Genomic DNA, 15,118 nt, shown 5'->3' with positions numbered 1-15,118 from the left:
ATCTTCATCGTTTCTACTACACAGCTCACGGCCAGTTCTTGGAAGCTCTTAGAGATAAGTGTTGGTGCACTTCCAATGTTCAAGAGGCAACGTCAAGTAACAAGTAAACAAGAAGAAAGAGTTTTTCTTTCTATCTTTGTATTTTCTTCTTGCATGTGTTGTATTTTCGTTGTGTAGGTTTGTACGAGGTTGCGACCGAGGAGTGTTTTGATTAATGGAGTGTGTGTCGTGTGTGGATCCTTGGATTAGTCACTTCTTCTTGAGGTGGATACCAAGTAAATCCTCGTGTTAGCATTATAAGTGTGTTTCTTTTTGTTTATTCCGCTGCACATCACCAAGAAGCACATCTATCAAGCATAACGAGCTATTCACCCCCCCCCCCCCCCTCTAGCATATTTCGACTCTAACAAGTGGTATCATAGCGAGGTCACTCTTTACCAGAATCATCGCCGGAAGGGGCAACAAGGCTAGAGGGTGAAGAAGTTGAAGCAAGTTCATTAAGTCAAAGACTTCATCTAAAGCTCAACTTCAAATGGAATTCCAAGATGGATTTGGATATGATACGAGGATGCCTCCACCATTCACTTCAACAAGCTTTGATCTTTGGAAATCAAGGATCGAAAATTTCTTGATGGTGGAGATAGAGCAATGATTTGCTCTCATGGAAGGCTTTGAAACTCCAACAAATTCAAAGGGGAAAATTCTCAAGAGGAGCAAGTGGAGCCAAGAGCAAATCTAAAGATTTGAGGCCAATGATAAAGTAACCAAGTTATTGGTCAATCTATTGCCGAGCAATATCTTGGAGCAAATTGGAGAATTCAAGGATGCCAAAGAGCTTTGGGGCAAATTGCCCAAGCTTCATGAAGAACCCTCCACTACATCAAACCAAGAGAAATCCAAAGAGGGCAACTTATTGGAGCAAGACCAAAAGGAGAAGGGCTCGGAAGTTGAGAGATGCTCAACATCCGAAGAAGAAGTCCAAGAAGCATCATCTTCAAAGGAATGCAATGAAAAGGACAAGGAGGGAGCATACTCTTTGTTCCATATACAAGATGAAGATGAAGAAGCCTCCACCTCTAGGATTGAGGGGGAGCGACCTTCTTTGACACCTGATCAAGAAGAAGGAGAAGTTTCTACATCCGGGTCAAGTGGAGAAGAAGATGATGCAACCTCCAAAAGTCATGAAAAATCAAATGGAGGATCGAGTGCCATCCCTACATATGAAGGTATAAATGTTTCAATTAAAAATAAAAGTCATATTATATATTTTGAGTGTAGGGAACATGGGCACTACAAGAGCAAGTGCCCTAAATTGGTCAAGAAGAAGGGCCAAGTGGCACCAAAGGGCAAGGAAACACCCTAAGAAACCGCTCCCACAACAAAGAATAGCAAGGATCACATTGTGTGCTTCTTGTGTCACCAAAAAAGACATTATTGGAGTCAATGTCCTAAGGGGAGGAAAGTAGTCAAAGTCAAGGGAGGAAGCTCAAGTCAAAGGGGAGTTTCCAAAGTAAAACCCAAGGTATCATTTATTGAGCCTACCCCTTTAAATCATGGTAAAAAGCATGATAATTCTAGTTTATATCATTTTAATGCTATTTATCATAAAAATAGGAGACATAATAACATTAATGAAAATCATGTGGCTTTTCATGCTAAGACTACCACATCTAGGGTTAGGAAGGTAGATAAAAACCTAGGCAAGAATACTAAGGACCGTGGTTATAAGTCTAGAAATAAAAATGCTCAAGGACTAAAAGAAAAATCCAAAATTACGGATTTATGGAAAGAAAGTCAAGCCTTGAGGTCAAGGCTTGATAAAATGTAAAAGACCCTAAAAAGAATGAAAAATATCTTAAAAGGGCAAAATGAGCATATAAACTAGGTCTAGGAAAACAACAAGGGTCATTCAATGGTCATAGAGGTTTGGAATACAAATCCAAGGCTAAGAAGGATGTAATATCTTATCATAGGATTCCATATAGCTATGAAACCAACCCTAGGTCTAGCGGTCAACTCAAGGATACAAGGGAAGTTATCCCTAGGAGTATCTTTGCAACAACAAATGTGACTAAGACTTCTAAGAAGTCTAATAAAGTCACTAAGAATGTCACAAGTGAAGCAATCCCTAGAGTTGACCTAGAGGAAGTAATTAAGGCTTCTAAGAAGCCTAACAAGGTCACTAAAAAGGTATCTAGGGAAGTTATCCCTAGTGAGTATCTAGAACATCCAAGGAACACCAATAGGTTTTGGGTTCCTAGGAGCATTTTCTCTACCCCTTAGATGAACTAGAGAGTGTTAACTCTAATTGGAAGAATAGTTAATCCAACCTTGATGAAGTTGACACTCGGAGAGCATTTTCAAGGTTTTTATTAACCTTTGAAAATGAAATGGATTATTTGTTTACTCTTTGGAAGAGTAAAATGTGCCAAGCATTGAGGAATTGAATTTAATTTTAATTGACACAAATAAGAAAAATACAAGAAATGCCAAGTTAGGATTTTAACATTTTCTTAAGGAATTATGGGTAAATTTAAGCCTTAAGTTAATTTGTTTACTCTTTGTAGAGTAAAATGTGCCATTATTTGATAAACTTGATGTAATTTATATTGGCACAAATTAATCAAGTACAAACGAAATATCGAGTTGGATTTTGACATTTTCTTAAGAAGATATGGGCAAATTTAGGATTACTTTTAGACTTAGCTAAGGATTTAAGGATACTTAAATAGATAATCTAGGTATATTTTATTTATGCTAATTGTCATGCTTTCTTATGAAAAATACAAAAATACCATGTCATGTTATACATACATCATGTAGTTATAACAAATTTTCTTTTGAAAATTATTATTTTTGATGTATGTCATAACTCATCATGCATTATTTTTAATTCCTTGCAATTAAGAACAAATATCATTTACTAATAAGTGACATCCTAGGTGGATGGTCAAAATTTCTAAAATGCTTAGATAGATATGCATGATCCCGAGTTTAGGGCAAAATCAAATTTTACATCTCACAAACACTATAAGGTGATTTGTATGTGTTTTAGTACACATTAAATATAAGTGAGATGTTAGGGTGAAGAAAAAGACTCAAGATGTTGATTTAGTGCATCTTTTTGAGTTTTAGGTTCATCAAAACACATAGATACGTGTTTTCCAATCATTGGGAAAGCTAATGTACAAGTCATGTGCATTGTGTCCAAAGAATGTGGTTAGAAATTGATTTTGAAAATGCTTTTAAAATACTTTTGAAAAATCTTGGTGAAGGCTATCTTTTGATAGAAATCATCACTGAATAGTTAAACACAAAATTGGAAGAAACATTAAAGTTTTTGCAAGTTTCCAATTTTGTATCAATCTTTGAAAATATGAAGTATTTTCATAGAAAATTATTTTTCCATGATAATATATACCTTAAATAATGTCTACAATAATTTTTTTAATTTTGCAGAATTTTTGGAGAGTTTCTGAATTTCGATTGAAATTCATTTTCAAGAAATCAGGGCTCCAATCGATCAGCGAATCGATTGAGAGGTATTTTCCGTGAGCAGTAGCTCACGGAATCGATCAGTCGATCGATCCAGTCTCTCCTGGATCGATCGGGCAATCGATTTAGAGGCTGGTTCTGCGAACAGAACCTCTCTGAATCGATCAGTGGATCGATTGAAGTTGGTTCAGTTGATTGAGACTCAACCTCAATCGATTGGGAACGCTGATTTTGGCTGAGAAAGCATGATTTTAGCATTTTAAACCATATTTAGTCTAGGTAACTATTCCTAACCCTTTGAAACACATTTATATACATTTAGGGGGAGTTTTCATGATGAAAACACGAATGGATTGGTTAAGGGAGAACATCTAAATTTGGATTTCCTAACGATTTAGGGATTCCAAGTCATGTTGGTGCAATGACAGAAAGTTATGAGCATGTTTTTAGGGGGAGACACTCACTAAGGATATGGAAATTATTTTCCAAAATTATGGAAGGTGGTATATCCTTCTCTTGATAAAATGCTCAAGGTTGAGCGTTGAAAAATAATGGAGAGTGGATATCTTCATTATGGAGTTATGGATGCTATAGGATGAGCATCAAAACATGAAGTAATGCTCAAGAGTGAGCATTTGATACAGTGAAGGGTATGAGACCTTCATTGTTAAAATGATGAATGCTTAAGGATAAGCATTAATGCTCAAGGTTGAGCATTTGGAGACAGTGAAGGGTATGAGACCTTCATTGTGGTGTTGTGAGCAACAAGTAAAGTTGTGAACAACGGTGAGTAACTCTTCAGGGGGAGAGTTCTTTTTGATGTGTGCCAATAGGGGGAGAAATGTAGGGTTTAAGTTAAATCTTCATTACCTAAAGTGGGAGTTTGCCCTCTAGGAAAAGGGGAAAATGAAGGAGACCCTCATTCATACTTTGACATGAAAGAACGTTGAGGCTATGGGATTAACCTAACTTAAAGGTATTGTCAAACATCAAAAAGGGGGAGATTGTTGGTGCAATATCCCTAGGTCAAGGTTGACCTGGTTGACCAAGCTTGAGTTGGCTCAAGCTTGAGTCTTGATATTTGGGTTTCGATGTTTGACAATACGTGGAGATTGCAGGTGTAATCATCCGATTGGAGAGATTGTTTGGGCAATTCCCCTCTGGTCAGGGTTTGATCAGATTGATGTGAAGAAGAGTTAAGTAGGTCAAAGAATTGACCAGATACTTGACTGGGAAAGTCCCAACTGGAGGTTAGGCAGTTGAAAAACCTAGTGAGTAAAGCTAGGCAGTTGGGAAAATCCTAGTGAGTGAAGCTACGTGAAAGTCTTGGTGAGTGAAGCCGGACAATGGAAATACCTAGTGAGTGAAGCTATGCACAAGGAAATCCAGGTGGGTCAAGGTTGACAAGACACCTAGTGTGGGAAGTCCAAGTAGGTCAAAGGGTTGATTGAATACTTGGAACAAGAAAATCCAGGTGGGTCAAGGTTGACCGGACACCTGGTGTGGGAAGTCTAAGTCGGTTAAAGGGTTGACTAGATACTTGGCACAAGAAATCCAGATGGGTCAAGGATGACCAGACATCTGGTGGAAGGAAGTCCAAATGGGTCAAGGTTGACCGGACATTTGGCACGAGAAGAAAAGTCTAAGTGAGTCAAAGGGATTAACCGGACACTTGGTGAAGAAGTCCTAACAGGTTAAGGTTGACCGGATGCTAGACATAATGTTTCAACAGGTCACAATTAACCGGATGTTGGAATTGGAGACCTTGGACTTGAGTTTAGGCAAGTCAAAGGTGGGTCAATCGATCAACCGATCGATTGAACCGAAGTCTAATCGATCAGTTGATCGATTGGATGTGCGTAGCGACAAGCAGATGGCCCAATTGATCAATGGATCGATTGGGAGCTTAAATCGCACGCATAGAACCTCTCCCAATCGATCAGCTGATCGATTGGACACCTCCAATCGATCAGCTGATCTATTGGGGAACTAGAAATCTCACGATTGAGCTGAATCGGTCGGTCGATCGATTCATGCGATTTCCAGAAAGCACAGAGGCGCTCTGAATCGATCGACCGATCGATTCAAAGCCTCCCCGATCGATTCAAAGCCTCCCCAATCGATTGAGAGACATTCAATCGATTGGGATTCGACCGTTCTGCAGGTTATAGTCGTTGGCGAGCGATTCCTTCGACACGACTTCCATTCCTCTCCACCGATCTTCAATGTTTCTACTACACAGCTCACAGCCAGTTCTTGGAAGCTCTTGGAGAAAGTGCTGGTGCACTTCCAAAGTTCAAGAGGCAATGACAAACAACAAGTAAGCAAGAAGAAAGAGTTTTTTTTTTATATCTTTGTATTTTATTCTTGCGTGTGTTGTATTTTCGTTGTGTAGGTTTGCACGAGGCTTCTCCGCCTCCGGCTGCGACCGAGAAGGAGTGTTTTGATTAGTGGAGTGTGTGTCGTGTGTAGATTCTTGGATTAGTCACCTCTTCTTGAGGTGGATATCAAGTAAATCCTCGTGTTAGCATTGTAAGTGTGTTTCTTTTTTGTTTATTCCGTTGCACATCTCCAAGAAGCACATCTATCAAGCGCAACGAGCTATTCAACCCCCCCCCCTCCTCTAGCACATTTCGACCCTAACAGTATTGTGTATTTACATCTTGTTTTCATTATTTTCTTGTATGTGAACTTGTACGAGGTTTCTCTACCTCCGGATTATTTCTGAGGAGTGTTCTTTATAGTGGAGTGGGTGCACTGTGTGGATCCTTGAATTAGTTATCTCAAGAAGGTAGATATCAAGTAAAATCTAGTATTAGCAATTGCTGAGTTTTTCACTACAACGTATCAATAAGATGAAGTGATTGGAGTTAATCATCCCCTTTTAACTCCCGGAGTATCCTAAGACTCACCATGGGTTAATGTTGATGATAGAGGAAAAAAACAGCATATGGATCTCATAGCAATAGCAAACAACTTGACAATCACGGCAACCACTGCATCACCATGGATTTGCAAATTGCAAAGCAACTGAATGTGTACGAGGGAGGAAGGAGACATGATAAATCTTGTAGCAATAGCAAGCAACATAATAATTATGGTGGCAAAAAAATTTTATGGGATCAGATCGGTTACCCCAGATTCAATATTGTCCAACTTAATTAATCATGTTTTCACCTACAATTTACGTGCTCCATATAGATCTAGAGATGGATTGATGGACAACTGAACTAGGGGTGCTCTGATTATGACGTTGTTATCCATTGACTGAGGTGTCAGGTTCGAGCCCCCACTTGCACAGGCTTTTATCAATTAAAAAGTTCCCAATTTGGAGTAATGTTGACCGAGGTGTCGAGCCCTCTTATCAACTCTTTATCCATCGGATACGTGGTACTTAGGCTCCCAAAAAAATTCCTTCAGGAGTTTTTGGGATATGGGGCCGCGAAGCGGTGAGCCCAGTCACGTTAAAAAGTTTACCCTACCTTAGTTTCGTCCCTGGTGTCGTGGTTGGACATCCAGGTTGTCTCCCAGACACTCGTGGTTCCGTTAGACCAGATCGGTCATCCCAGGTTCGACGTTACTCAGTCTGATTAATCATTATTTTTTTATTATTTATTTTAGGGATAGATTGATAGAGATATTGGAGAAGAACCAATCATCTTTTTGCAAAATGACGATGACCGACTCATCATGTGGTAAAAAGGCGAATACGCTGGCCTCCAGCGCCCCCGCCAACCCGTTTCAGGGCCAACACGGAGGAGGTTAATCACGGGCGACTACTAGCCTTTGGAATAGTGACTAACACATAAGGGAAGTATTTACCTCGGTTTGGTCGAGATTCGAACCCCAAACTTCATTATGATAATACTTCATGTGCTAGTCACTAGACCACCCATTCGAAGGGATAAAAATTAACTCATCATGGATTTATAGAGTGGTTGAATGTTGATGAAGGAGAAAGGGACATCATACATCATGTAGCGATCATATGCAATCCCCAGTCGTGCCTCTACAGAATTATTGATGTATTTTTTTTTATAATTCAATAATCCGAGCTTCATCTAATTAATCCGGGAGATAAATGATCTTTCATCTTAATTTATTTATAGGATAAATTTAAAGTACAATTTATACACACTTAAAGATTGACCATTAAAATATTTGTTCTCATTGGAATTTAAATTTTGATTCTCTTATTTGTTCTCTAAATTGTTTTATCACTACACCATACCCTTAAAGGTCGGTTGGATATATTTTTTTTCAATAATTTAAGTGTCCAAATTTCATCCAACTAACCCTACAAGTAGACGTCTTTCTCTCATTTTGCTTACATTAAATTTGGAGTACTACTTAAGCATACTTAGAGACCTACCTTAGAATATTCATCCCTATTAAGGTTGGATACTTTCTAATTAGTTATAGATCGGATAGATAAGAGAGAATCGATTGACATTTTTTTCATTATTGTCTTTTATTATAACTTGTGAGCAAACTTTGTAATTTGTTTCCATATTCTTCCTACAATGCAATTGTATGGAATCATATATAATTTATGTTTAATAATTTGTATAATCTTATTGGGTGTTAGCTCTTTTTCAAGCCTCAATTGGAATACCTCTAACCCAAATTTAGTCGATTTCATTTTGACTTGATCAAAGCGACTTAAGTGTTGTAATCTAATTGGCGCGAGTAGAGTGATTGGGCAGATGGATTTGTTAATTTGATCAAGTTAAACAAATAAGTGGAGTGAATTCAATTGAATCTAGTAAAATATTCAATCTAATTGTCGTGTAAACTTTCAATATTAAGATGGTGTTTGGTTCTTTCCTAGAAATTAGAATGAGAATGAGTATTATAATATTATGGAATGAGAATAAGTATGAGTATGGATATTATTCTTAAAAATAATATTTGATTAATTGAATATTTTTTATCTGATTAAATTAAAATTTTTCTTTTTTATTTTTAGAGGAAAATAATAGAAAAAACTAAATATGAAAGAAAGTTGAATGTGAGAGAAAAATACGATGAGAGATAATTTGTAATGGGAAAAAATAAAGAGAGGAAAAATGTGATGAGAGAAAATGAGAAAAAAGAGTATGATGGGAGTGATCATAGTGGCAAAAGGTGAATACGCTCGTCCCCCAGCGCCTCCGACAACCCGTCCCAGGACCAACACGGATGAGGTAAATCACGGGTGGCTACTAGCCTTTGAAATAGTGACTAGCACATAAGGGAGCCATTTACCTCGGCTTTGCCGAGATTCGAACCCCAGACTTCATGGTGGCAACACCTTATGCGCTTGCCACTAGACCCATCCGATGGGACATGATGGGAGTGATCATGATGAGAGAGGATGAGGAGAGAGAAAATATGATGAGAGAGAAAATGTGATGAGAGAAAATGAGGAGAGATTGAGGAGAATGTATGATAAAAGAGGCAATGTGACGAGAAAGAAAATATGACGAGAAAAAATGGCAAAAGAGAGTGTGATAAGAGAGAATGCATGATGACAGAGGACGAGAAGAGAGAAAGTGTGAAGAGAGAGAAAATGTGATAAGAGAAAATGAAGAGAGAGTGCATGATGGGAGAGATTGAGAAGAAAAAAAGTGTGATGATAAAATAAAGAGAGAGAAAATATCATGAAAGAAAATGATATAAAAAGAAATTTAAACACATCATCTAAAACTTAATTCTCATTCTTATTCTATCAAAATTAAAAAGAGGAGTTGAGATTTCATATATACCTAAATTTTTAAATTTTATTTCAAAATTTTAATTTTATTCTCACCAACCAAATATAAAATTTAAAAATAAATTTATTCTTTTATTTCTAACTCCCTACCCCAAACGCCACTTAAAAAATACACATCGTGTCAGTCAACGATATTGTAAAAAACGATGACAGACGACAAAATGGATTTAAAATAGTGCTGTCGTGGGATTAGCCCAATCAAAAAAAAAATTATATAGATTTTTTATAATCTACAATTTTGACAGTTGGTATCCAAAAGAATTGATATATATATTTTTTTCCTTTGTTTATTTCATTTGGGTGCTCAGTTTCGAACCTAATGTTTTGTTAATCAAAGTCTAACTGTCAATTTGGCATTGAACCTAGTTAAATATATTAGGGAAACTTCCCAGCAATTTCAGTCTACTAATTTATAATGTTGATGAGGGGAGAGGGCCTCGTAGCACTAGCGAGCAGCTCATCAGTCGTTGCAACGGCCGCCGGTTAGATTTAATAGAATGTCAATAACAATGCAAAATGTTATTCATTTCCCGGCAGGTTCGGCACAGTGGTAAGACGTTATGGGAAAATTCGATAGCACCACATTTTGATCCTCTATTGGGTATGTATTGAAGTTGAATTCGGTGGAAAATTTGGGATGGATCGGCCGTGGGCCATGGGCCGTGGGCCGAAGTACTCATGAGCGAAAAAAACTCATGAGTTTGTCGTTACGAGCATATAGGGATGTAAACGAGTTGAACCGAGTCGAACAATATTAGACTCGAGCTCGACTCGTTTAAGTTATATTCAGGCTCGGACTCGGCTCGAGCTTGAATCGAGCTTTTATCACAAGGTTTGAGCTCGGCTCGTTTTAGAATTATCAAACTCGCGTCAAGCTCGACTCGTTATTAGCTCGATTATCAAAGTTAACGAGCCTAGCTCGTTAAGCGAGCTCGGGCTCGTTTTCGAGCTCATTTAGAACTCGTTTTTGGCTCGTTTTAGAGTTTATTTTTTGGCTCATTTTAAAACTCATTTTAAGACTCGTTTTAGAGCTCGTTTTTTTGACTCGTTTGAGAACTCGTTTTTTTGCTCGGTTTAAGGCTCATTTTTTTTTGCTCGCGAGCCTATAAACGAATATGTTCACGAGCTCACAAGCCGAATATCCTTAAACTCATGCTCGGCTCGATAAAATTGTCGAGCTCGAGCTCGGCTCGATAAGATAAATGAACGAACTCGAATGAACTTTTTACCGAATCGAGCTCCGAATAACTCGCGAATTGTTTGGTTCATTTACATCCCTACGAGCATCGTACTCTGTTCGACATTGGAACGACCTCACAGGGACGACGAAGACTATGAAAGTCGGCTGCATTTCCAATATACCTAATGGGCAACTTAGGGGAGGGCTACCTGCCTCTATTTTCTTATGATGCAATTGGTATATATAATATTGGGATAGCTGTAAATTAAAGAGTTTGAATTTGTACCACTATTTACTTATTCATTTTTTTTCGTATTTGAGTTCAGGTAAGCATGCTCCTCAGCTGGTGAAGTCTGAATTTCCTTCTCTCCATTGTTGGACGAAGATGTGAATATCGCCAGGCATCTACTTGAGTTGTATGTCTTATTAATCCTTGAAAGTAGCATATGCATTCTCTTCTTACTTTCCTCCTGTTATTATTATTATTATTGTTTTATCTACATTCTATATCTTAATTTTACCATTTAAATTTTATGTTAACTCTTTTAGTTGTTTGTTTATTGTCCACATCTAAAGTTTTTTCACTTATTTGTTATAGCTAATGAAGAACAAAGATAGTACTTCAGCGATCAACATAGATGCGAAATGGGAAAGAAAATTAGAAAATAATGCAATCTACCAAGCACCGAGGCGAGTACTTAAGCATCAAAATCCAACAATCTTTAAAGTCTTGAATGTTTTTCGAGATGTCGAGCCTGGTGCCTATGATCCGATGATTGTCTCACTCGGACCTTACCACCATCACCAGCCTCGCCTTCAAGCCAGTACGAATCAGCTCAAACGGCTCTTGCTCAACAAATTGTTGGAAAAGGGCCATGAAAAAAGTCTGAGGAACTATCTCATACTTATCAAGGAAAATGAAACCAAAGTGCGAAATACTTACTCAGAGCCACCGATCGACATCTGCGAAGAACAATTCGTCGAGATGATGTTGCTGGACTCTGTGTTTGTCATCATGATCTTGTGGTTTTGGAAGAATGACGGATTGGAAGCTATAGAAGACCCAATCTTTAGGAGCGGACAACGAATTTTGATTTTACTAGCGAGAGACATGTTGCTAGTGGAGAATCAACTGCCCTTCTTTTTGCTTGAAGCTTTGTTCGACAAAGCATTTCCTAATAGACGCGGCAGGCTAAAAACATGGATAAGCCAATTCTTCAGTAGATTTATGGGTAGTGAGCACACATTATTATCGAATCTTGATAATGTAACAGTGCACCACATCCTCCATCTTCTTTATTCATGTATTGTGCCATCAAACAGAAGTAGCAATGATGTTGTTGTTGAGGACCTGAGGTTGGGATGGGTCTCAAGTGCGACTCAATTGGAGGCGACAAGAATAAAGTTCAAGAGGAAGCAAAAGGCAATGTCTTTCTTAGATATCACCTTCAAGACAGGGGTTCTAGAGATCCCCCAAATAGAGATCGACGACGACAGTAACATTTTCTTTAGGAACCTCATTGCGTTTGAGCAGTGCCAAAATAACGCCATTTGCAATGACATTTCGAGCTATGTCTGGTTCCTGTCTTGCATCGCTGAAACTGTGGCAGACGTCGAACTACTCCAGCGGAAAGCCATCATCGTCAACAGGCTTGGGAGTAAAAAGGAAGTAGTCAAGCTCTTCAGAAAGCTCTGCAAGGAGGTGGTGGTTGACATCCAAAACTGCTACATTTCGAGCGTCTTCAAGGAGATAGCGCGATATCAACAAATGAAATACGTGGTATGTAGATGTACATCACAGATGCGATGCTTTTCTAAATCCTTGGTCATGTCACTAGTTTGCTCCTTGTCATTGCAATAATGCAATTAGCCTGACTAGTGTTTCATTGTAAATGACAATATTTTTGTAAATAGGAAGTATTATTAAGTCTCTTGTAAAGCTAAATAGTTCTTATTGTGCGATATTTTGTAAGAGATAAAGTGCGATTGATTTGTATAATATGACAAATTAATATAATATGTCATTTGGCAGACTACTGGTTGAAACTAACCAAGCTAGGCCATTGGGCCATCCATCGTATGAGCCATGGATGCTGGGATGACTATGCTTTGATTTAATAGAACAAACAATATGTGGAATTGAATGAAACCATCCAGTCATTGGCGGATTCAGGAATTTAAGAATAAAGGAGTGATTTTTACACAGAATAAGGAACGGTATTCTCCATCTCTATCGAGGAGGACCTCAAGGTCCTTGAGCGTGGGTCCCACCTATGGCGCTAGTGCGGGTGTCGAAGGACATTCAAAAATAAAGGTATTCGACCACGGTCACTTGTCGAAGAGGAAGAGAAACAGTGTGTGAGACACTCATATACTGTTGTTGCCATAAAGTATGAACAAAGTAATGTGTTGATGCAAAATTGTGGCCCTAACTAGACAACCATCTGGAACATGTTCAACATAAGGGTTGTGCCTGTGACACAAGCCCACGGGTTTCATGCCCTTGCTACGGGTAGAGAGGCCGGTGGAATTTAGGGAAGTCACTATCAGAATACTCTAAAATCGTGATGAAATATAAATTTCATCGTTAATTCTACCAATATTAATATTTAACTTATTTTTCTATTGCGTAATTTAGTTTTTAAATAAAATTTTCAACAATTATTATTCACCCCCCCCCCCCTCTTCAAACCAGTTAAGCTAGTCTTGGAATAAGAGTCGTCGAAAGCTCCGAACCAAACAATTAACATTGTTTTTCTTGTTTCTATTTTCTATTGCGTGACTTAGTTTTTAAATCGAATTTTTGACGATCACTATCCAACCGGACTTCCCACCAGATATTGGGTCTCGCGGACCTATCTGGACTACCCACCAGCTATTAGGCTCCGCGGACCTAGCTGGATTTCATCTTGGTGTTAGGTCATTCAGACCAGTCAACTCCTATACACTTGGTAGAAAGGTTAGATAACAAAACACTCTAACTTTAGACCCCTTGTCATTCATTTAAACATGAATTAGATCATTAGTGCAAATTGCATCAACATATTTTAATAATGAAATTAAGTTCCTTTCACTACAATTGTAATGAAATAACATTCCGAGCTAATTTTGCCATGGAATAATATTTTGTCACTAATTTAACAAATAGCGACAGATTTAAATTTCCGTTACTAAAATAGAGACGGAAACTTAATTACGTCGCTAAATTAGCGAGGGAAGCCTAATTCCATCATTATTTTAGCATCGAAATTAAATTCCGTCGCTATTTTATGGATCAAAATTAGGGTTTGTTCCTAATTTTGATTCTCGACCACTCTTCCTCTTCAATCGATCTAATCTTTCTCCTCTCCGATTTTTGGCACACTCCTCTCCTCTCCTATCTCTTGCACGCAACCTCCTCTCCTATCCGTTGGTATACTCCTCTCCTCTCCTCTCCCCTCTCCTATCCCCTTCCCATCGATTGCAAGGCTGGGGTCTATCGTGAGCTTGGTCGGCCACAAGCTCGAATGCACAAGCTTGGTCGGCCACGAGCTTGAATACGCAAGCTTGGCCGGTCATAAGCTCAAACTGCGAACTTGGCCAGCCACGAGCTTGGTTGACCATGAGCTTTGCCTGCTCGCGAGCTTGGTTGACCGCAAGACTTCATCGCTTACCTTAGTCCTAACCACGAGCTCAGCTACGGGCTTGGCCGGTAACGACCTCAGTTAGCCCTAGTCGCGAGCTCAGCTGCGGCCTCAGTTAATCCTGTCCGCAAGCTTGGTTGATTGCGAGCTCGCACTATTGTATCCCTTGTTGTCTTTAAGGGTGCATTTGGTTCAAGGTTATAGTTGACAACCTTAGTAATCTATCTAAGATTATGTTATTTAGCCTTGCTTGGTTTAGGTAACGAGTGATTCCCAAATAATAGAGCATGTCTGCCACGTCAGTAAATGGTGGCATAAATCAGGAATCTAATTACCTCAGAAGTGTTAGATTTTACATGATTCTGGGTTAACAAAAAAATTTCCCAAAATTAACCCCCGATTTTTTGCCTCATTTCCTCCTCCCTCTCCTCAACCACCGCCAATGATCCCCTTTGAGCTTCCCTCCCCCTCTCCTCCCTTAGTGTTGTCACCCCTTTCCTTGTATACTCTTTCACTGGCCTCTTGTCCCTTTCCTCATCCATCAATCCCTTCACTCCCTTTCCCCCTTCCCTGCTCAACCTTCTCCTCCTCTTCTCCTTCGGCCAAGAGTTCCTTCTCTTTTACCTTCGTCACAAGGACATTGACGGAGTCAAGAATTGCTACTTCGATCCTCAGGGAGAACGGGTTCTTGGTGGCAAGCGCAGAGGTGTCGACAAAGGGTGACGTGGTTTCGATTATGTTCTCTGGCAAGGCTCCACAACACCAGAAGACAACATCCATTATCACAGGATGAGTCAAGCTATCTTCCTCCAAGCTAAACATCGCCATGGGGTAGGCGGATGGCAAGGCATATCTTATCATTCTATGGTGGTGGTTGTGCGGGGTAGAGGAGGAGAAGCTTTCTGGTTGGTTTCTATTCATGGATGAGAACTTCCTTTGCTCCGACACGAGTGCAGGAGGGGGAACTAGACGCCTTGTAGGTGGTGAGATTAGTGTATTTCAAAGGCTCAACCAAATAATATTAAGTTATATGTTATTCTCTATAACCTTGGTTATGTGATTATT

General features: G+C 39.0%; 1 protein-coding gene across 1 annotated transcript; it reads left to right on the top strand.

Moving 5' to 3' along the window:
• The first annotated feature begins 10,732 nt into the window (after positions 1-10,732).
• Positions 10,733-12,410, top strand: LOC122007898 (UPF0481 protein At3g47200-like). Its single transcript, XM_042563434.1, has 2 exons — positions 10,733-10,846; positions 11,029-12,410. The coding sequence occupies exon 2, from the start codon at positions 11,032-11,034 to the stop codon at positions 12,289-12,291; it is 1,260 nt and encodes a 419-aa protein (XP_042419368.1). The 5' UTR covers positions 10,733-10,846; positions 11,029-11,031; the 3' UTR covers positions 12,292-12,410.
• Positions 12,411-15,118: the final 2,708 nt, after the last annotated feature.

The sequence above is a fragment of the Zingiber officinale genome, chromosome 8A (genome assembly GCF_018446385.1).
Source record: "Zingiber officinale cultivar Zhangliang chromosome 8A, Zo_v1.1, whole genome shotgun sequence".
In the NCBI taxonomy this organism is placed as follows: Eukaryota; Viridiplantae; Streptophyta; class Magnoliopsida; order Zingiberales; family Zingiberaceae; genus Zingiber; species Zingiber officinale.
The sequence above is the reverse complement of the archived record's forward strand: the minus strand, read 5'-3'. Positions and strand labels throughout refer to the sequence as shown.